This window comes from Sinocyclocheilus anshuiensis, unplaced genomic scaffold (genome assembly GCF_001515605.1).
Source record: "Sinocyclocheilus anshuiensis isolate Anshui unplaced genomic scaffold, SAMN03320099.WGS_v1.1 scaffold67, whole genome shotgun sequence".
NCBI lineage: Eukaryota > Metazoa > Chordata > Actinopteri > Cypriniformes > Cyprinidae > Sinocyclocheilus > Sinocyclocheilus anshuiensis.
The window spans coordinates 2362941-2384670 of record NW_015552546.1 but is presented as its reverse complement, the minus strand read 5'-3'; the positions used below and the strand labels follow the sequence as shown (position 1 = coordinate 2384670).

At 34.1% G+C, this 21730-nt stretch overlaps 1 protein-coding gene across 1 annotated transcript; it reads right to left on the bottom strand.

The window, feature by feature from the left end:
- Positions 1 to 5689: 5689 nt before the first annotated feature.
- Positions 5690 to 21421, bottom strand: LOC107664259 (protein phosphatase 1 regulatory subunit 14C-like). Its single transcript, XM_016454784.1, has 4 exons — positions 21061 to 21421; positions 9244 to 9327; positions 8063 to 8095; positions 5690 to 6614 (listed from the first exon to the last, which is right to left on the bottom strand). The coding sequence occupies exons 1-4, from the start codon at positions 21286 to 21288 to the stop codon at positions 6540 to 6542; spliced, it is 420 nt and encodes a 139-aa protein (XP_016310270.1). The 5' UTR covers positions 21289 to 21421; the 3' UTR covers positions 5690 to 6539.
- Positions 21422 to 21730: the final 309 nt, after the last annotated feature.

Genomic DNA, 21730 nt, shown 5'->3' with positions numbered 1-21730 from the left:
GTATTTAAAATGATCAAAAAGTGTGTGTTAAGGCACACTTATTTTGTACTCTAATCTAGCATGAACTACTTATCTGCAAGTTAAATGTCAAAGCTGAATTGTAGCTATTCAGTGTGGCTTTGATAATAAGTAAATGACTCCATTTTGACTGAACAGTTTGGTCTATTTTTATCCCCTAAACTATCGTAGTTTCATCATAGTTGAATAGAAAACCCTCTTCATTGCCACTTTATAGTCATGTTATTGTAGCACTGATATATATGTCCATTGGACTATAGAAACAGTTCCTGAAGTTTAACTGGTTGACCACACAAGAACTTAACTGGTTGACTTGAAACACAAGATCATCGGTTCAGTGTGAAGTCTCTTCAACTATGTGCACTTTTGACCTTTTGGACTTTGAGAATAGAAAATAAAATTTTTATGTTCCTACTAGATTTAGTTTGTTTATTAATATCAGTCCAACTGTTGACACAGTACTTGATCAAAGGAGAATTCAGTCTTTTTTTTTTTTTTTGTCATAATTTCTGAAAGTCATTTCCACCACAAAATGATGTATTGTGTTTTATAGGGCTCTATGGTTCATTTTTACATTTTATATGTTCATTTTCATTTTATTTCAAGTTTTAGCTGTTTGTTTTTGTCATTTTTGTTAGTATTTTTAGAATTTAAAAAATATGTCTATGTAGTTTTCATTACATATGAAGAGTTCAGATGCAAAAGCCTCTTAAGTGCCGTCTAAAATTTTCTTCTAAAATTGTCATTTTTCTCAGGCTCCTGTGTTTATGTTCAGTTATTTTACTTTAATGGCAAAGAAAATAACCTATTCATTGCCATTAAAGTGAGATTATTAAACCTACACATAGGAGCCTGATCAAAATGCTCATTTTAGAAGAAAATTTCAAACAGCACTTAGAGGCTTTTGCATCTGAGCTCTTCATTTTATTTTGGTACTTCAGCTTAAACTAAGTGAAACTTCAAAATGTTGCCTTGGCAGCTGAAATAATTTTTTTATTTTGTTTACTGTGTATTTTATTTCAGGTAATGAAAATGCTTTTATGGTTTTAGTTTTAGTTAACATCATAACCCTGGTGGAAAATAATAACCCTGGTGGAAATTATTTTACATTTTTAAAACATATTTTAAATAATTTTAAAATGAAATGCAAGTCTCCTTTGTCTCGCTAAGACTAAAACACTTTATTAGAGGTAAAATTGGCTGGTAGATATTACAGCATAGTTTTTAATCTATAAAACTGTACTGATGTAAATATTTTTTCACACAGTAATAGATTTTCATAGTTTACTGAAAGTCTGGGACAAGGAGAGAAGGAGTAAAATGTGACCTTCATATAACAAAAATAAAAAAAAATTTAGAACTCTCTAATAAAAACTTTTACTGAAAAACTACAGTGATAGTCTAATAATAGTAGCAGTCTAGTACAAGTGTAGTAGTGCTGCTGGAACTGAAGGCTGCTGTAATGGCTATAAAGTGAATGGAGTCTGATAGCACTAGTAGTGTCCCAGTACTTACATGTCTCTAGAGACAGACTGTGTTTACTAGAGTGAAATAAACCAATTACAGTAGACTCACACCATAAGCACGCAGACGCCCACGGTCACGTGACAGCAGTGGGAATGTATGCGTGTTCCTGAAGAGCTTTCAGGCCCGGCGTTTCTCCACAGATCTGGGTCAATGCTGGGCAGTTTAAATATTAACCAATAAAAACACAAGACTGCATCCACTGCTCAAAATCTGTTGGCCTCTGCAAGTAAGATTTTCTTCAAAAATAAAACATGACTAGAGTTTGCAGTTAATGTTCACATGTTATCTATTTAAATTAACTGAATTCAGTTTAAGTCTCTTGCTTATAGATCTTGAAACACTAAGATTATTGTTCTTGTTTTCATGTCTAGGTTTCTGTGTATCTTCAGATAAGATGGTGGGTGAAGGTTTATTGGACTAGCCTACTGTTCTTTTGATTATCCTAGAATGCACCAGTTTTTCAATAGGACGTTTCTTCTGAGCAGAACAAGCATATAGCGTTTCAACATATGCTCTTAAAACACTAGTTTTTCAATGACTCTTTCAGAGGCTTCGCCAGTTATTGGCGAGAAGTGTCTTTATCATTGATTCACTCATTAAAACAGATCCGTTCAAAACACTGACTGATTCAGGGACGAAACGAGTGACTTTTTATGAGTGAGTCATTGAATCACTTACTCAACCGATTTGTTGAAAACCTTGATTCATTTATCCTTGCGTTGCAGAGGGGTAACGATCATGCTGTTGCTTCCTTTGGAAGTATTTTATTTTCGTTTAGTTTGCGGTTTAACTGGCAACATAATGTCTAAAACTTACTATAAGCTATTTTTTATTAAACTACTTGTATAAAAGGAATATCACACTCACAATCGCTCAACAGCACTCTTATTCATGTGATATTGCTGATATGTAAATAACCATACAGACACATGAATGTATGTATCATCTATCTATCTGATCTATAATCATACTTGTATATCATATATTACAATTATCACAATCATTTTTGCTGAGCACTTAACTGAAAACTGCATTAAACTGTCAAAGAAGCTCATTCATTGTAAATAGATTCATTTTTAATGATTCATGTAACATTTAGCTTGTTTTGATCAATGAATAAATGATGTTTCTTTGGGACAGTTTTCAGAAATGCACAAATGCATGAATGAATATTCTGTCTTCATGGTGGTTCTGGGAAATGCAGAGAGGAATGTGTATTTTAAATTCTGCTGCATGTGGCTTTTTAATCTTCCTCGCATGGCAAACCACTGATTGCATTGCTGGATGGATGCTACGGTTCTGTCTTCTCCTGTCCTCTGGCACGCACACTCTAAAATTGGCATGATAGATATAAGAGAGTTAGAAAAACAAATGAATGAGACAAGAGCAGGGTGAAAGAAAAAGACATGCAAAGGGGACAACAGTGCAGGAAAAGAGCAACAGAGTTGTCTGTCGGAAAACGAAGGGGGAGGATGAGCATGCTGACCGGTGCTTGATTTAGAGAATACATCAGAGTTAAACTGGGCTACCTCGGTCAGCCCACATCACATCTTAATATGATGCTATAATGGTCGACAACAGAACTGATGACAATCAAATTAGGCCTAATGGCTCATTTACTTGCACAGAAACCTTGATACCCTTTCAGTCTAGATTGTTGATTGTGCTAAATGGCATTTGAATGGATGGTGTTGCACATCTGGAGGGCGCAGATCCAGAGCATGCGCCTGTCATTAGACATTCTCCTCACATACACCTCCCAGTCTCAATTATGCCCCTTGTGAACTGGCATGCAGAAAGTGGGTCAGGAAATTTAAAGGGAAAGCGTTGCTATAAAGTCTCATGTGTTTATGTATCTGTTCTCTCATAAGATGTAGATGAGTTTGTTTCTGGTTTGGAGAAATTTAGCTTCTCATTCATCAATGAATCCTGTGCAGTGAATGGGTACCGTCAGAATGAGACATTTTTAACTTAAAACCATTGCTTCGACCAAACCAAATATGACTTCTCTAACCATAATATTGCAGCATATTTTCATTTTTTGGGTGAACTATTCCTTTAAAACTAAACAAAATAAAATAACAAAAAAAATTATAATTCAGTTTTTACATTCTTACTCTGAAAAATCAAAAGCTACCAAATATTTTGGTAAAAATAAAGTAAAATAGAGCAATAATAACCCATATTTGTACTTGACTGCTTGTGTTGCACGAACATGATGCTTTACTTGAACTGAATTTAATTCAGAAACTGCATAGCTGGTGTCATATACATTCTAGAAAACAGAAAGGAAATATGTTTGAATATGTATAAGAATTATAGACAAATGACAGATCTGTCCACATTATGTAGGGAGGATTTGTAAGAATCCTAATATGGACAACAAGACGAACGGGTCTTGTGAGCAGATTAATACATTTTCAGGATTAATGTGACATGTTCAGTAATGAGATGCAAATTTGTGACTAACAGAACCCAGAAAGCATGTTTTTCACAATGCATAACTGCATAACACACACCTTACATATGCATGTTTGAAGTATGAGAAGATATGTTATGCAATTGTGTGAATAAAATTAAGCGAAGCAGAAGAACGTGTATATAACAGTTCAGACATTTTGCCTTTATTTTAAATAGAACAACACAAAAGACCACACTTTACATATATCTAAAAAGCAAAAAAACAATTTAAAACACCCAAGACGCAGTTATAGTCAATAAAAATTAATAAAAAGTTGTGAATTTAATATTTATAAGAGTAATACTTGTAATAATGTATAAAAAGACAAATCATCGCTTAAGTAAGCGATCCAAAACGTTCCTATCATGCCAATAAAACATGCATAAATAAAGCTTTCGTACACTCAAATACATCTCTAACATTTTAGAAACAAAAAGTAAATAAAATAAAAAAAGAGATCAGCCTAAACCCTGAAAGTTCTTCTCTAAGAGAAGGGTCAAAACATACTTGAAAACACGCAAACTCCTTAAAATACACAACGATATTTAGATGCAGGCCGACAGAAATGGATAGCGGAACAGAAGATTCATCCAGAGTCAAGAGCGAATCTCTGTTTATTTTTGCCCTTTTTCGCTCGGCCTGCAAAACACATCGTCCATCCACTCTGTAGAGGGTTAAAAGTTTAAACAGCACCATAGTTTTTCCCCTGGATTCCTTGTTATACAACTTACACCACCAAACACAAATCTGACCCATGAGTATGACACCGAATGACACGAAGATTATAGCAAAACATAATATACATGTACCACTTTACACCAATAGCACTTTATAATATGCTAATATTCAGCCATTTTATATTCTTTGGCAGCCTCCAAGTAAAATCGTATGAGGAACGAGAGATAAAAGCCTAGATTTGAATGATTTACGTGCTTTCAATAATGGCTTGAGTCAAACTAGATACCTCATCCAGCTCGATCATTAGACGAACACTTACCATCATCACAGTATGTCTGTTAATAAGATCTACTCTCATGCAGCCCTTGTTGACTTATAGAAGTATTCAAAACTCAGGCTATGTTCGCAATACTAGTATACTAAGCTCAGCTACTAATTCAGCAGTATACAGTATGTATGCTACATTACATGAATGCATTTGCCAAAATGTGCAGTGTATAGTTTAGAATACTTCCACAATGCAATGCACTCAACTCTACATTTTCAGGGTATTTAGTGTGTACTGCACAGTAAATAGTATACTAGTATTTAAAGGAATAGTGCACCCAAAAAATAAAACAAATGCTGAAATTTTACTCACACTTAGGCCACCAAAGGTGTAGATGAGTTTGTTTCTTCATCAGAACAGATTAGGAGAAATGTAGCATCACATCACTTGCTCACCAGTGGATCCTCTGCAGTGAATGGGTGCCGTCAGAATGAGAGTCCAAACAGCTCATAGTAAACATTATTATGGATTATGGACTTATGGACAGAAGCAATGGTTTAAAGTCAAAACATTTTGATGGATTAGTTTCATACAAACACAATTTTTATCAGCTGTTTGGACTCTCATTCTGACGGCACCCATTCACTGCAGAGGATCCATTGGTTAGCAAGTGATATAATGCTAGATTTCTCTAAACCTGATGAAGAATCAAACTCATCTACATCTTGGATGGCCTGAGGATGAGTACATTTTAAGAACATTTTCCCTTTTTGGGTGAACTATTCCTTTAATTCCGAATATAGCCTTATTTCTTTACTTTCTGTCATCACATCCAACCCAAAATCTTTGAACTTTTATCATACCACAATTATGTTCACTTTATGAAAGTAGTTATTTTAGCCACAGACCTTTCAAGAACAGTTCAATATTCTTGAAAGATTAACATTGCTATGAAAAAAAAAAAACAGAATTATGATGGTCATATGACAGACCAATATTTATTCTGGCCAATTATTATTCATGACCCTAAATATTCCATTATGCTTTGCTGAAGTACAGATTCTAGGGAAGAATGACTGTTGTGCAAATTTATGAAATTTAACTAGACAGATATTGGTGACTATCACTGCTGATCCAGGATCAGATGATTGGAAAAAGACTAAAGACAGTTATTTGGGGAAAAGAAATTCAATAGGCTATATACAATAGCTTTGTAGTCAGTCGTGGTTCATAAAATAGCTGTAATACTGCACCAAACAGTGTAATAATGTGACCCATTGAGAGGCTGAGGACAGGAACATCAGACTGTCCCGCGCAGCTGCTGCTGAGATTGTTTGATTATGTCCCGGATGAAATTTGCACTCTTGGATTTATTGTGTTATCTATGGGAAATGGATGACTCAATTTAAGTGTACTGAACAAAGTCAGGGTCCTTGGAAAATGAACTCTAGTATATTGATTCTGGGCCAGACATGAATCCTGGGATAGGGAGTCCTTGAGGGCTGTATGAGGTCGACTCTACGCTGAGTGATGGATTGTGGGACCTGTAGTCCAGGTAGCTGGATTGTCGTTGGCATTGTCGAGCACTTAAAAGCTTTTCTTCTGCGGAGCACTGAGTTTTCTCATTCCTCTTATCCTGCCGAGGAGCTCACGCACAAAGTCCTGGTGAAGAGAGAAAGACAGAAGGAGAGAGTGAGACAGATTGTGTGTCGTAAAATTCTTCCATTCTCTTCTGCTCATTGACTGTCTGTGTGAGTATAAAGCCTGTGGCTGTAGGTCAGCAACAATGCTGCGAGGTCATTGATTTGCTGACTGTGTGGTTGGTTTTGACAGCGGCAAGCTCACATACTCAAACAAGAGCACATGTTAGTGTTTAAGGGTCTGTGATTAGATTAGAGAGGATTGTGTGTGTGTGTGTGTGTGTTTGCTTTTCATTTAACATAAGATAATGATGGATACACTGAGTGCATTTTATGTGTGTATTTAGATGTCTAAAAGGTAAAAATTACATTTAAATGTTTTTTTTTAAATGAAAAAAAGTACAAATGTTACAAATTCTTTAAAGAAATTAATATTGTATTATTTTATTTTTATATATCATCATTATTAATATTGTATTAGATTGATCAAAAGTGACAGTAAAGACATTTATTCATATTATATAATATTAAATACTGATACATTGTTTTCAATGCTGCATATCAGCATATTAGAATGATTTCTGAAGGATCATGTGACACTGAAGACTGGAGTAATGATGCTGAAAATTCAGCTGTGCATAACAGGAATAAATTACATTTGAAAATATATTCAAATAGAAAACAGTTATTTTAAATTGTAATAATATTTTACAGTATTACAGTTTTACTGTATTTTTGATCAAATAAATGCAGCCTCAAGTGAACATAAGAGACGTCTTTCAAAAATTCTTAAGGACCCCAAAATTTTGAACCATAGTGTGTATATAACAAAATAAAATATTAGAAGAATTTTGTTAAAAATAAAGAAACAAATAGAGTATAAATATAATGGTATTATGTAAAAATAAAAAAATATATAAATGTAAAATTAAATTAAAAATAAAAACAACATAAGTACTTCCAATTTTCAATAATCAAGTAAATGCGTGTTTCAATTAGAGCAAAGGCATCTGTATGTGTGTGGGTCAGTGGGTTATTGTGTCTACGGTAGCTCTTATGCATTATGATTTTCATAGTGTTGGATGAATTCTTTGAGCACACACGTTTTCAGGTCAATGCACTTCTATGAAATCCACTAGCATGTCCTGAAGCTGTGCGTGTGTATGTGCATTTGCAGTAACCTCATAAAAGTTACTGATATGAAGCACTCATGCAGTGAGTCATGCGAGCCACATACACTGCTTGTGAACAGCAACCAAAATTGGACTAATTCTATGTATTTATTTATATATTTGACTACTGTTTTGTCGCAGAGACATATATGAAAATATAAGGCAGTGTAATGTGGCTATAAATCTTTTGTTTTGTGAGTGCATCCATGATGCCTTAAAATATTGTCTATGTAGGCAGTTCAGTAGGTTTTGGAACAGAGCTGTGTGTTATGGGCCTATATTTTACGTTATGACTTACATCAGTGGGCTTGTAGCAGTCTGACAGTGATTCCTGAGGGACAAAAACAGAGAGAGATATCAACCAACTGAGTAACACACCAACAACTTTAGAAGCTTCAGGATTTACAGACTTAAACTAGACTTATACATAGACAGAGTGAATTCTCAGCTAGGGGTGGTGCAGTCCTGGTTTTTAATGCTTAATGTGTTGTTACATAACTGTGCACCCTCAAGTGGGCGTTAGAGTTTCTTTTAAATATCTGTGATATTAAACCAGATCTGATTATTCGGCTAGCTAGTTATAAACATGCCGACTATAACTTTAACTAATTACTCAGCAAGATTCTCTTCATTCCAACTAAAACTAAATACTTTCAGTCTTAAAGGAAATAGTTCACCTGATGAAAATTTGCTGTAGATGTACATAATGATGTAAATGAGTTTGTTTCTTCAGCAAAACAGATTTGGAGAAATGTAGCATTACATCACTTGCTCACCAGTGGATCCTCTGCAGTGAATGGGTGCCGTCAGAATGAGAGTCCAAACAGCTGATAAAAACATCACAATAATCCGCAAGTAATCCACACGACACTAGTTCATCAGTTAACGTCTTGTTAACATCAAACCGTTGCTTCTGACTAAATACAAGTCAACAATCCTTAATATTGCTCTCTCAAGTAAAAAAAAAAAAAATCATCTCATCTGAATCAGGAGAGAAATATGCACAGATCAAGCTGCGTTTATAAGTAAAAACAGTTCAAAACAGATCTAAACAAATATGACGGTGAATTTTGATGTGAGAGGACAACAGGGGATGGACTTTTACACAGAGGGAAGTGTTATTATGAATTATGGACTCATATTTTGGCGAGAAGCAATGGTTTAAACTTAAAACAGCTTAATGATGGATTTGTTCCTTACAAACATACGCAGCTTTTCACAAGACGTTATTGATGGACTGGAGTGGTGTGGATTACTTGTGGATAATTGGGACGTTTTTATCAGCTCTCATTCTGACGGCACCCATTCACTGCAAAGGATCCATTGGTGAGCAAGTGATGTAATGCTAAATTTCTCCGATAAAGAAACAAACTCGCCCACATCTTGGATGGCATTTTTCAGCATATTTGTAGTTTTGGGTGAACTAATAAGAAAATGCATTCTCTTACAAACACATGCTCACACATCACAGGACTTTACCTGTAGTTTTATGGCTCTCTCGTCTTCACTGTTCACCTCCAGGAGATCATCAATGTCTATCTCCACCTCTGGCATTTCCTCTTCCTGTAGAAGCAGAGATCAGGCGACATTAGTGGAAGTGAACACATCGCACAGTGAGAAATCACAAATGAGATTTCTTTTGTGCCTATTTTTATAATGAAGTTTGCAGTTCGGAAACCACCAAGAATTAAAAAGAAACCCCCAAGCAATTAATTTCCCCTCTGGATTCTGTTCTTCATTAGTGCAGAAATTCTAGCAGATTGGATGGATGTGGTCTAGATAAAATCGGCAGCCAAGAAATTCTGAATTATATGTACATCAGAACCATTTAGGAAGCTGTCTAGAGATCATCAGGAAACACTCTGAAGGGTCATTAACCAGAACGCCAGAACGTGCCAGTGATGACAGACAGAGCCACACAGACAGGATGAGATGAGCTCTATAAATACACTCGCTTCTTTAAAGGCGAGAGAAGGAGAGGGAATATTTTCCATGTAGCAATCGGCTTGTTTGGCAAATGAGAGAGGTGGAATAATACACATCATCCATACACACAATCATTATGAAACAACATTTGTCATTTCTGTCTGAGTGCCAGGGATTGTGAGTGTTTCAGCTAATTCTGCATTTGCTTGGCAGATCCAAAGACAAATCCAGGACTGGCTGTACAGATTTACCCCACGTTACCCTGCATTATGTCTGATTTTTAAAAATTTATTTATTTAGGACTTGAAGTGTTTTCATATACTTTAGTACAATGGCACTGATTTATTGTAATGATGCTGAAAATTCAAAATGTTGAAAATTTGCATCACAGGAATAAATTTTAAAATACATTCAAACAGAAAAAGTTATTTAAAGGGGTCCTATTATGCTTTTTCACTTTTTTAATTTTAGTCAGTGTGTAGTGTGTATGTTTGGGCATAAAAAAGATCTAGAAAGTTACAAATCTCAAAGTCCACTCCAAAGGGAGATATTTCGTTTTTTACTCCAAAGGGAGATATTACTCGTTTGGACTACAGTGTTTGTTTTCCGGGTTTTGTGATGGGAGAAAGGTATTTTAATTATGTGAAAAATAATGCGTTTTTCGAACCACCAAGCATGAGAGCATGTTCTAGTACACCCCCAAAACAAAATCAAGACTTTGTAAAAGAGCATAATAGGACCCCTTTAAATTTGCAATAATATTTCACAATATTACTGTATTTTTGATCAAATAAAAAGTATAAAAAACGAATTGGTCTTACCAAATGTAAACATGCTAATGTGTAATTTGTGCTACAGTGTTTAAGACAAATACTTTTTTTTTTTACATACAGTAATTGTGTTTTCTGAATAATCAATGATACAAATAATCTTTCAGAATTTGCATTTAAAATGTATTCATTAACACTTAACATTTATTTTAAAAATGTCATTCTACTTGTATATTTTTCTCAAATTTTCTGAAAGGCAGACTCCGCTCTAACTGTCCTGCGAGTGAACGTCATCTAACTGGGCAACCCATGACAGCTTCGCATCATCCACCGTTAACAGTTCAGCTGAAAAAAGCAGCAGGATTTCTAGTTCTTCCCCCCAGATCTACCAGTTATCAATTTCTCTGTCTCAAGCTGCACTGATGTTGAGTTTACTAGCAGCTCAAATGAGCATCAGTAATAAACACTGCTTCCTTTCAGAGAGAATACAGAAAGTAGGAGAGTGAAAGAAAGAGAGATTTAGCGAGAAGCAGGTCAAAATGATTAGTGCTGGTCTGCAGAGTTAATAAGGATGAGTCTGTGTGTGTGTGTGTGTGTGTGTGTGGGTTAAGAAAGCGTGGGAGGTTGAGAAGAAAATTCACACTACGGTTCATACGGTGAGGAAAACTGACAATGATGCATCGAGAAATGTTTGTATACCTTTAAAAGGGAGATTTCGTCAAAAATGACTAATTTCACGAGTTTTCTCAAAAGATGTCAAGAATCTCAATTCTCATATTATCTGAGCTGTGCGATCCAGACAGGTGGATATTGTGAATGCATGTAAATCTATTCTGACACACTTTTACTCTTAAGACAAACACTAATGGATGCACATCAATGTATATTAACACTATAAATCTGCAAAAGTAGACACACTTTCAGTGAAGACTTTGACAAATCAGCCTTTTAGTGCACTAGCATGGTTCCTTTAACCTTATTAGAGCGGTTTGTTAAAATAATGATCCAATCAGTCGCCTGCCTGCTGTCAGATTGGCTCATTCATCATGCGTTTACACATTCACCATTTAGAAGAACTAATATTTCAGACCTTTGTCTGTGTGTGTGTTCCCTCTTTGAAGGGGAAATGGCAATGAAGACAATACCAGCCACAAAGACTCCAGCAGATAAAGCTCAACCATCAGCAGATCAGTCAAGCCAACCACCAAGACATGACCAATCAATCACAGACTGATCTAACATCAGTCAAGAGAAGTTGACACAGAGGCCATCAGCCTTCTCAAATAATAATTTCATTAGCTACATTCACACTGGTGCACCAAGCAGATAGTCTGGAAACTACATAACAGCATCCAAAAGCACTCAGAACAACTTCGCAACCACATTAGCAACACCTCGGCGTTGTTGTAGTGCACATACAAGCACTACTCACATTTTCTTCCAAATAAATTAATAATTTACTAAACAAATATATATAAAATAAACTTTCTATATCATATTACTAATAGATAACGATATTCTAATAATGTGTGTGTGCGTGTATAATTTTTCAATATATTTAAATATATCTAGAATTTTTCAATATATTTAAACATTTATTTTATTGTATTAATATGTTGAATTTATTTAAATATTAATATACATTTTAAATATAATGAAATTATTGTTCAACAAAATAAATGTATTTTATATTTATTTTTTATAAATAATTAATTATATATACACACACACACTACACACATATATTGATAATTTAATTATTATTATTATTACTTATATATTTTGAATTGAATAACTGTTTATTGAATATTATGAGAAACTGAATATATATTAGTGCTGTCAAACGATTAATCGCATCCAAAAGAAAAGTTTTTGTTTACATAATGTGTGTGTGTACTGTGTATATTTATTATGTATATATAAAGACACACACATACAGTATATTTTGAAAATATTTACGTTTATATTTATATTCATATAAATTATATCATGTATACATTTATTTAATACATAAACGTAACATATTTTTCTTAAATATATACACATGCATGTGTGTGAAGAAAGAGAGATTTAGCGAGAAGCAGGTCAAAATGATTAGTGCTGGTCTGCAGAGTTAATAAGGATGAGTCTGTGTGTGTGTGTGTGTGTGTGTGTGGGTTAAGAAAGCGTGGGAGGTTGAGAAGAAAATTCACACTACGGTTCATACGGTGAGGAAAACTGACAATGATGCATCGAGAAATGTTTGTATACCTTTAAAAGGGAGATTTCGTCAAAAATGACTAATTTCACGAGTTTTCTCAAAAGATGTCAAGAATCTCAATTCTCATATTATCTGAGCTGTGCGATCCAGACAGGTGGATATTGTGAATGCATGTAAATCTATTCTGACACACTTTTACTCTTAAGACAAACACTAATGGATGCACATCAATGTATATTAACACTATAAATCTGCAAAAGTAGACACACTTTCAGTGAAGACTTTGACAAATCAGCCTTTTAGTGCACTAGCATGGTTCCTTTAACCTTATTAGAGCGGTTTGTTAAAATAATGATCCAATCAGTCGCCTGCCTGCTGTCAGATTGGCTCATTCATCATGCGTTTACACATTCACCATTTAGAAGAACTAATATTTCAGACCTTTGTCTGTGTGTGTGTTCCCTCTTTGAAGGGGAAATGGCAATGAAGACAATACCAGCCACAAAGACTCCAGCAGATAAAGCTCAACCATCAGCAGATCAGTCAAGCCAACCACCAAGACATGACCAATCAATCACAGACTGATCTAACATCAGTCAAGAGAAGTTGACACAGAGGCCATCAGCCTTCTCAAATAATAATTTCATTAGCTACATTCACACTGGTGCACCAAGCAGATAGTCTGGAAACTACATAACAGCATCCAAAAGCACTCAGAACAACTTCGCAACCACATTAGCAACACCTCGGCGTTGTTGTAGTGCACATACAAGCACTACTCACATTTTCTTCCAAATAAATTAATAATTTACTAAACAAATATATATAAAATAAACTTTCTATATCATATTACTAATAGATAACGATATTCTAATAATGTGTGTGTGCGTGTATAATTTTTCAATATATTTAAATATATCTAGAATTTTTCAATATATTTAAACATTTATTTTATTGTATTAATATGTTGAATTTATTTAAATATTAATATACATTTTAAATATAATGAAATTATTGTTCAACAAAATAAATGTATTTTATATTTATTTTTTATAAATAATTAATTATATATACACACACACACTACACACATATATTGATAATTTAATTATTATTATTATTACTTATATATTTTGAATTGAATAACTGTTTATTGAATATTATGAGAAACTGAATATATATTAGTGCTGTCAAACGATTAATCGCATCCAAAAGAAAAGTTTTTGTTTACATAATGTGTGTGTGTACTGTGTATATTTATTATGTATATATAAAGACACACACATACAGTATATTTTGAAAATATTTACGTTTATATTTATATTCATATAAATTATATCATGTATACATTTATTTAATACATAAACGTAACATATTTTTCTTAAATATATACACATGCATGTGTGTGTATTTATATATACTTAATAAATATACACAGTACACACACATATTATGTAAACAAAAACGTTTATTTTGGATTAATCGTTTGATAGCACTAATATATATATATATATACACACACACAAACACACACACACACTTGATAATATAATATTTATAACTTAATATTTAATAGTAATTAATTTATTACAAATTGTTTTTTTTTAAGATTGTTTTTATCATATTGCCATTGCAGTCATTTTATAAAGGCTTCTTTTCATAAATGTTTCATTTGAGTAATCCGGCCACTACAGAATCATAATCATTTTAATAATTTTAGTAAATCATTATTCATTCCAGCGACTTGCATGTAATGTCTGTCTGCAGGTGGATTGTGGGTAGTGACCGTGTGTGCTGTCAGGTCAGAGAGTTGAATGAGCTCTTCCAGACTGCAGAAGCAGCACAGACACCTTCACTTGACCTATTTGTGCGTTGGGTCTCATCGTGCAGTCGACTGGTGTCTCTTCTGCAAACACAGAGCAGAGGGAAGCCGTCTCTCTCTCCCTCACAGAGCAGACAGGTCAGATCACTGAGCATTCGTATCAGAAAAGCAAACAGGCGCTGGTGTGAGAGACGTCTTGCAGGAAAGTGTGAAATGTACACAGAAATGCCAACGGCAATGCTGAGTAATCACACACACACACACACACACACACACACACACACAACATGATTGAACACCAACATAAACAAGCAGATTGTACTGTACTGCGCACATATGTGCTCATGAAATACTATCCGCATGTCACAGATGATTTATGATCAGGGTCCTCCGGTTGGCAGAATGAAGATGATAAATTTGGTCTCTACAAGGCAAGGGTGACATGAACTCAATTTTGAGTGGGAATCAGTTGCATTTGTTGCTTTAGTAGTGCCCTTAGTAGGATAAGACAAATTTCAACCCTATATAGTTTTAATAAAACAAGCAAAATGTAACTAACTTGCAACATGCATTTTTATTATTATTGTATTTTGCATGCAAGTGCATGTTTTGACATTTATACATTATACTGGTTTTTATAATTAGTCTCTTATGCTCACCAGGCTGCATTTATTTGATTTGAAATACAGTAAAAACAGTAATATTGTGAAATATTGTTCCAATTGAAAATGACTGTTTTCTATTTTTCTATTTAAATATATGTTAAAATGTATAATTTATTCCTGATTTCTGAAGGATCATGTGACACTGAAGACTGGAGTAATGATGCTGAAAATTCAGCTTTGATCACAGGAATAAATTACATTTTAAAATATATTCAAACAGAAAATAGCTTTTTAATTTGTAATAATTAGTGCTGTCAAATGATTAATCGCGATTAATCGCATCGAAAATAAAAGTTTGTTTACAATATGCGTGTGTACTGTGTATATTTATTATGTATATATAAATACAATTTCACAATATTACTATTTTTACTGTATTTTTGATCAAATAAATTCAGCCTTGACGAGCATAAAAAAAATTATAACTGGTGTGACCAAATGTAAACATGCAAATGTGTCATTTGTGCCACAGTGTTTAAGACAAATACTTAAAAAAATTTTTTTTTTTTATGTATGATAATTGTGTTTTCAGAATAACCATCGATACAAATAATCTTTTCAGAATTTGCATTTAAAATGAACTTGGTTCAGAAAGCCATGACGCTTCTGTTACAAGTTCAAACGGAGATTAAAATCCAAGATAAACAAACAAACGGCGACAGGATCGTCTCTAATACAAAACACAAACACACTGCATCAATACAGACACAGTCAAAGAGGAATGAAAAGCAGCGCCTGGGATAGACAGACAGACAGACAGACGGACAGACCCCTGAAGCGCTCAGCATCAAAGACGAACCCCTTCCCCCCTCGCTGCAGAGGAAGACAGCGGAGTGGGGGGTTGTGGGTATCTTTTGCAGACAGATGCATATTAGCAGAACCCCACTGGGCTGAATGTACTGTAGAGGACACATCTCACAGTGTTTTATGCTGTGCTGTGTGTCAGTATGCAGAGTGTGTTTAGCTGCTATTTTCAGGAAACTATTTGTTTTTTTGACAGATTACACCATTTAGTGCACAATGAAAGAAAATATGAAAAATTAAAATAATACATTATTATTTACTTCTTTTATTCATTTATCATGTCCCTCATCACCATTGCATTTTAATGGGTTATATATGGGGGAAAATAATTTCTACGATATTATTATAGTTGTTATTCATATTTTGAATTAGGTTTCATTTTTATATTTTCTGTTCTCATTTAAATTTTAGTTAGGTTTAGTAATTTTGCTTTGTCATTTTTTAATGTCTATATTGTTTTTATTAATATTTTTAAAGTCTTAATATTTCTATTTTTGTCATTTTAATTTGAAAGTTTTAGCTATTTTGTTGTGTTCTTCTCGTTTTTATTAGTTTTTTTTTTTTTAAATATGTCTATAGCTTTTATTAATATTTTAAATTAGTTTTCATTTTTAGATTTTCTGTTTTCAATTGAATTTTAGTTAAGGTTTTGTTGCGTGTTCTTGTCATTTTTATTAGTATTGCTTTTTTAATTTTTTATTTCAGTTTAAATTTTAGTTATTTTAGTTCATCCATTTAAACTAACTAGCTGAAATAAAATAATTTACAGTTTTTTTTTTTTATTATTTAAATTTTTTTTTTTTTTAGTTAACTATAATAACCCTGATTACAATTAAAATATCATGCTTTAACTTTTTTTTTTCTTTTCTAAAATCTTTAACTTTGTAAACCCAAAACAGAATGTAACAGGCTTTCTTTTAAACAACACAGAATCATGGGTTTTCAATTATTTCCCCCCATTATTAATTAAAAAGTATACTAAAACTGAGTCGTAATACCATAAAATGTATTTACATTGCAAGTAATTTAATTAGAAGTATAACTGAAGTTAAAGTTGAAATAATACGCACTTTGCATCTTCTTTGTAAGGTTGTAACCACATATTTTGAGAAAAGAGTTTAAAAATCAGCCATAAAAATGGAAAATGCACATTTATTGCCTGCTAATCTGAATATTTAGGATTAGTTTTTAGTACAGCAGTGCTACTGAATTAGCTTTCACATCCTATCACAGCACTATTCATCCTTGATCACACAAAGAGAATCTGCACGCTTGCAAACCGCTGCACGCTGCCCAAAATAGACAGCATCCTCAGCAGAAAACAGCTTAGGCAGCGGTTTGTGACCGTCATTGATTTGAGGACTCCATCATTAGCTTGCACGTAACCACCTCATCCACACGTTCAATACGCTAATGAACTCCAGATGGACCTGTTTTACTAAGACAAAGCCCATCAGAGCTCTGACACACATGCAAATCGCAACAAAAAGCGGCCTACATTTGCTCTTCGTAAGCCTTGTAAGCACAGATGAGGCTGCTGAGAAAGCAGAGATCACGCTGTGAAAATACACACACACACACACACACACACACACACACACACAGACACACCTTTAGTGTTTCTCAGAGGGTTGTTAGTGTGTGTATGAGGTATGAGATGACATGCTGTTTTACTCAAAGCAGAAATTGATTCAACTCCCATTCCAAAAATCTCTGTAATTTTATACCATCAAATTGCCTGTTTTTCCTTTCTTTTATCGTCTGCTAAACATATTCTATTCTAATTCTATTGAATGTGTCCATCCTCTGCCTTTCCATTACTTTCCTCTCATCTTCTGTTCTAATTCCTTTCCCCCAATCCTCTTCTCCCAGAAGTCATGGAAATTAACCTCTGAATATCCTGATAACGTTACACCATTTTTTTCTCGCTCGCTATATGACAAATTAATCTAATCCATGCTGTGCTGTCACTCATTCTGATCAGCTGAGGTCGGAGTTCAGCTCTGTGATGTCATAGACACGTGATGTTATAAAGCAAGCCAGTTTAAGCTCAAAGACTCAATAATTGGCTAATGCTTTGCAAGCACTGTAAACACTTAATACTTGTACTCAAGGAGGCAACAGAGCAACCTTCAAATGGTTTACCATTAAACCAAATTATATTGTTCAGGTTTTAATTTTGATATTTTCCGTTTTCATTTTAAATTTAGTTAAAGTTTTAGTAATTTAGTTGTGCATTCTTGTCTTTTTTTTTCTTTTTTTATATATGTCTATATTATTAATTAAATGTTTATATTATTCATTTTTTTAATTTCAGTTTTACTTATTATAGTTCATCCACTAACTATCTGAAATAAAGTTTTATTTAAATATTTATGTTTTATATCAGTTAAAGCCTGTTATTTTAAGTAACAAAAATATTTTATGGTTTTAGTTTTAGTTAACTATAACCCTGATTATGATTTAAATATCATGCTTCTGTTTTTTCCGTTTCTTTTCTAAAAATGCTTTGAGTTTGTAACATTCAAACCCAAAACCAAATGCAACAGACTTTATAAAAAACATGTTTGAACAATACAAGGTTTTCAAATATTTATCCCATTATAGAGTGATTTTTAAAAAAGTCATAATGCCAGAATATTTATTTGAATTGCAAGTAATTTAATCAGAAGTAGAATTGAAGTTAGAGCTGTAATGTGTAGCCAGCTCTTGTTGGCAAGGCTGGTGCCAGTTAGGGTTATTATAGTAAAACTAAAACTAAAACCATGTATAAAAGGTTACTTGAAATAAACATTAAATGAAATACAATTAAACTAAGTACTAAATCTACAACTAAAAGGAATGCATAAAATATAAACTATATAGACATTAAAAAAATGTCAAAAACAACAAAATTACTAAAACTTTAGCTATAAATAAAGTCAAGACAGAAAGTCTAACAATAAAATCTAAAATATTCAAAATATTAACTGCGCACTTGCATTGCATTATTGTATTTTGCCATTTGGGAATGCAACAAGGCATACAATCAAGCAGCTAGCATGTGCATTCATGTAGAGTAAGTTTCAGGTCTCGGGGTTCAGTTAGAAATAGTTCAATTCTGTCAAACCTCTCTAGAGGCAGAAAACCTTCACTGTCTGCAAGTAATCCCATACTGACCTACTCTTCCTTAAGTAGGTCTGTCTACACCTTAATAACCCTAAAGGTCATATTGCACAATGGGGACGCTGTTAGTGAGCGGCACGCAAATCCCGCCAGCAACTGTCTGTTTACATTCTAACCTGCTAAACACTTTCCCTGAACTCATTAAGCAGTGTGAGAGACATATTTAAGTAATACTGAATAAACAAACAAACATGCCAAATCAGCTATTTGATTTCTGAAGGATCATGTGACACTGAAGACTGGAGTAATGATGCAGCTGAGAATGCAGCTTTGCATCACAGGAATAAATTACATTTCAAAATCTATTCAAATAGAAAACAGTTATTTCAAATTGTAATAATATTTCACATTTTTGTGGTTTTTACTGTATTTTTGATCAAATAAATGCAGCCTTGGTAAGCATAAAACACTTATCTTGCAACTTAGCTCAACAGTGCAGACAAATGCAACAATCTTGCTATTATACTAGTCTTTTAATAAAGCTCTAATTGCATTGCTGAAGATTATTTTTCACAGAGTTTATTAGTGCAGCTATACGGTCCAATTCAGAATCCTGTCGTTTACATGAAGTCTATTGCCTTTGATAAGCTGCTGTTAATGGGCGCCCAGACATTGAGCTGTGAACGGTTATTGGCTACATGTGACTTCCTCCTCTTGGTTCTAGTGTAAATGTGATGGGTCGTTAAATACACCCAAGTAAACACCTCTTTATGAGCTCACGTTTAATCTGATTAGATGCTTGAGCTTGTAAACAGCATCCTATTTGATGTTTTGATTAACACACAAAAGGTCCAAAATGTTATTATAAAATACAGTAAAAAGTACTTAATTTGTATAAATATATTTTTATATTCATTTATATTCACTTACAAAGACAATATACATTTGCACATTGATATATACGTATAAAGAATAAGAAATTTTTTTCAAGTTTGTTTTGATCTAAGGAATTTGTGCTTATAAAAATATCAAATTTCCTGGTTTTTAATCAGACTTTGGAAGCACAGAATCCTTTTAACCGGGTCAACTAGTCGTTTCTCTCTTTCTTGTCTCTCTGGGTCCAACACAGCATCAGCAGAAAAAAAGCAAGCTGCTGCAGAACAGAAACATTGAGAGATACGGCTAGAGAAAGAACAAAAGAGACCAGCACACTGTACAGAGCAATAAGACACCTCACAGAGGTCAGCAGAATGACGTTTGGTCATCTTCAAATGAGCACTGATGCCGAAGGATGCCACACTTTAAAGATGTCTATAGCTGTAGCGTTATGCATTACATCGCAGCTAAATGTAGGTCACACAAAGAAGACCAATTCATCAACCTATAAACCCGAGGGAATGGCTTTGAGGTTAAAAATCTTGGTTTGTGACCTTTTAGGTCAAAACCCCACAAGAGCTGATTCATATTCTACTGCATCACCATTGTGCCCTTGATCAAGCCACTTAACCTCAAGTACTCCAAGAAGAGTAATAAATTAACTGTACAAAAGCTGAAAATAACTGATGATTTTGCCTGGCTGATAAGTGACATGTTGGCAGATATTATTAATCTATATTGTTGTATTTCTAAAAGATAGATTCATACAAAAGGTCCAAACTGTATTTTCTTTTTGTATAAATACAGTAGAATAGATAACACTTGCCTGTACTGTAATAATTAAACGAATCAAAGTATATGATTCATAATATATTACGATATAAATCAGTGTATTTTTTATTTAAAAATAAAAATAATATAGTAACAGTCATTTATATTTTTGCAACGAAAATGTATTAGTATTTTTATTTATTTATGTATGTTACAATCTAAATCTAAAATAAAAAAATATTGAAACTATACACAACAAACTAAAATAAAACACAATTAAATAAAAAAAATCTAATGATCAATAATTATCTAAATTAAAAGGCTCTTTATGCAGTTCCGGTTTGGGTCCAGTCTTACCTCGCAGTCGTAAAGTTCGCTCAGCTGTTCAATGATCCATTCCTCCAGTATGAGTCTCTTCCGCAGCTCTTTTCTGTCGTACTTCACCGTCACTTTGCCCTGTTTTTTCGGCACCGGGTCATCGCGCTGCATCGGTCCGGAGCCGGCGCAGCCCACGCCGGGCTGAAAGAACACCCTGCCCGCGGCCGGCGGCAGCTGCGCGGTGGTCTCGGCGCTGGCGGTGGACATTGCGGCGGTGATGGCGATGATGATGGGGGTGGTGGTGTCTGAAGGGTGTACGCAGGGACACAGTTTCTCGCACCTGCTATTTAAAGCACAGCGCGAGCATTTAAAGGACGTCCGGCGCGTGGGAGGGGAATGTCAAGCCAATGTGCGCGCTCGCCTTAACGCTGTGAGTGCCGGAGCGCACACGGTATTGGTGAAGAGGGAAATCCCTCTGCGCTCATTGGACACAACAGAGATCCTGAACAAGCTGTGCCAGTACCATGGTACAGTATGAGATGATAATACCATGACAGACATGTACCATGGTATTAATCTACCTGCTATCTATCTATCCGTCCGTCCATCCGTCCGTCTATCTATCTGTGTCTCTCGCTCTCTCTCTCTCCCTCTCGTTCTTTATCATCTATCTATCTATCTATCTATCTGTCTGTCTGTCTGTCTGTCT

Excerpts from the sequence above, each read along its gene's own strand:
- LOC107664259 (XM_016454784.1), bottom strand. The coding sequence starts at position 21,288 with ATGTCCACCGCCAGCGCCGAGACCACCGCGCAGCTGCCGCCGGCCGCG. Across the intron at positions 9,328-21,060 it reads GCGAACTTTACGACTGCGAG|GAAGAGGAAATGCCAGAGGT; the intron begins GTAAGACTGGAC and ends CTGCTTCTACAG. Across the intron at positions 6,615-8,062 it reads ACTGCTACAAGCCCACTGAT|GACTTTGTGCGTGAGCTCCT; the intron begins GTAAGTCATAAC and ends TCTCTTCACCAG.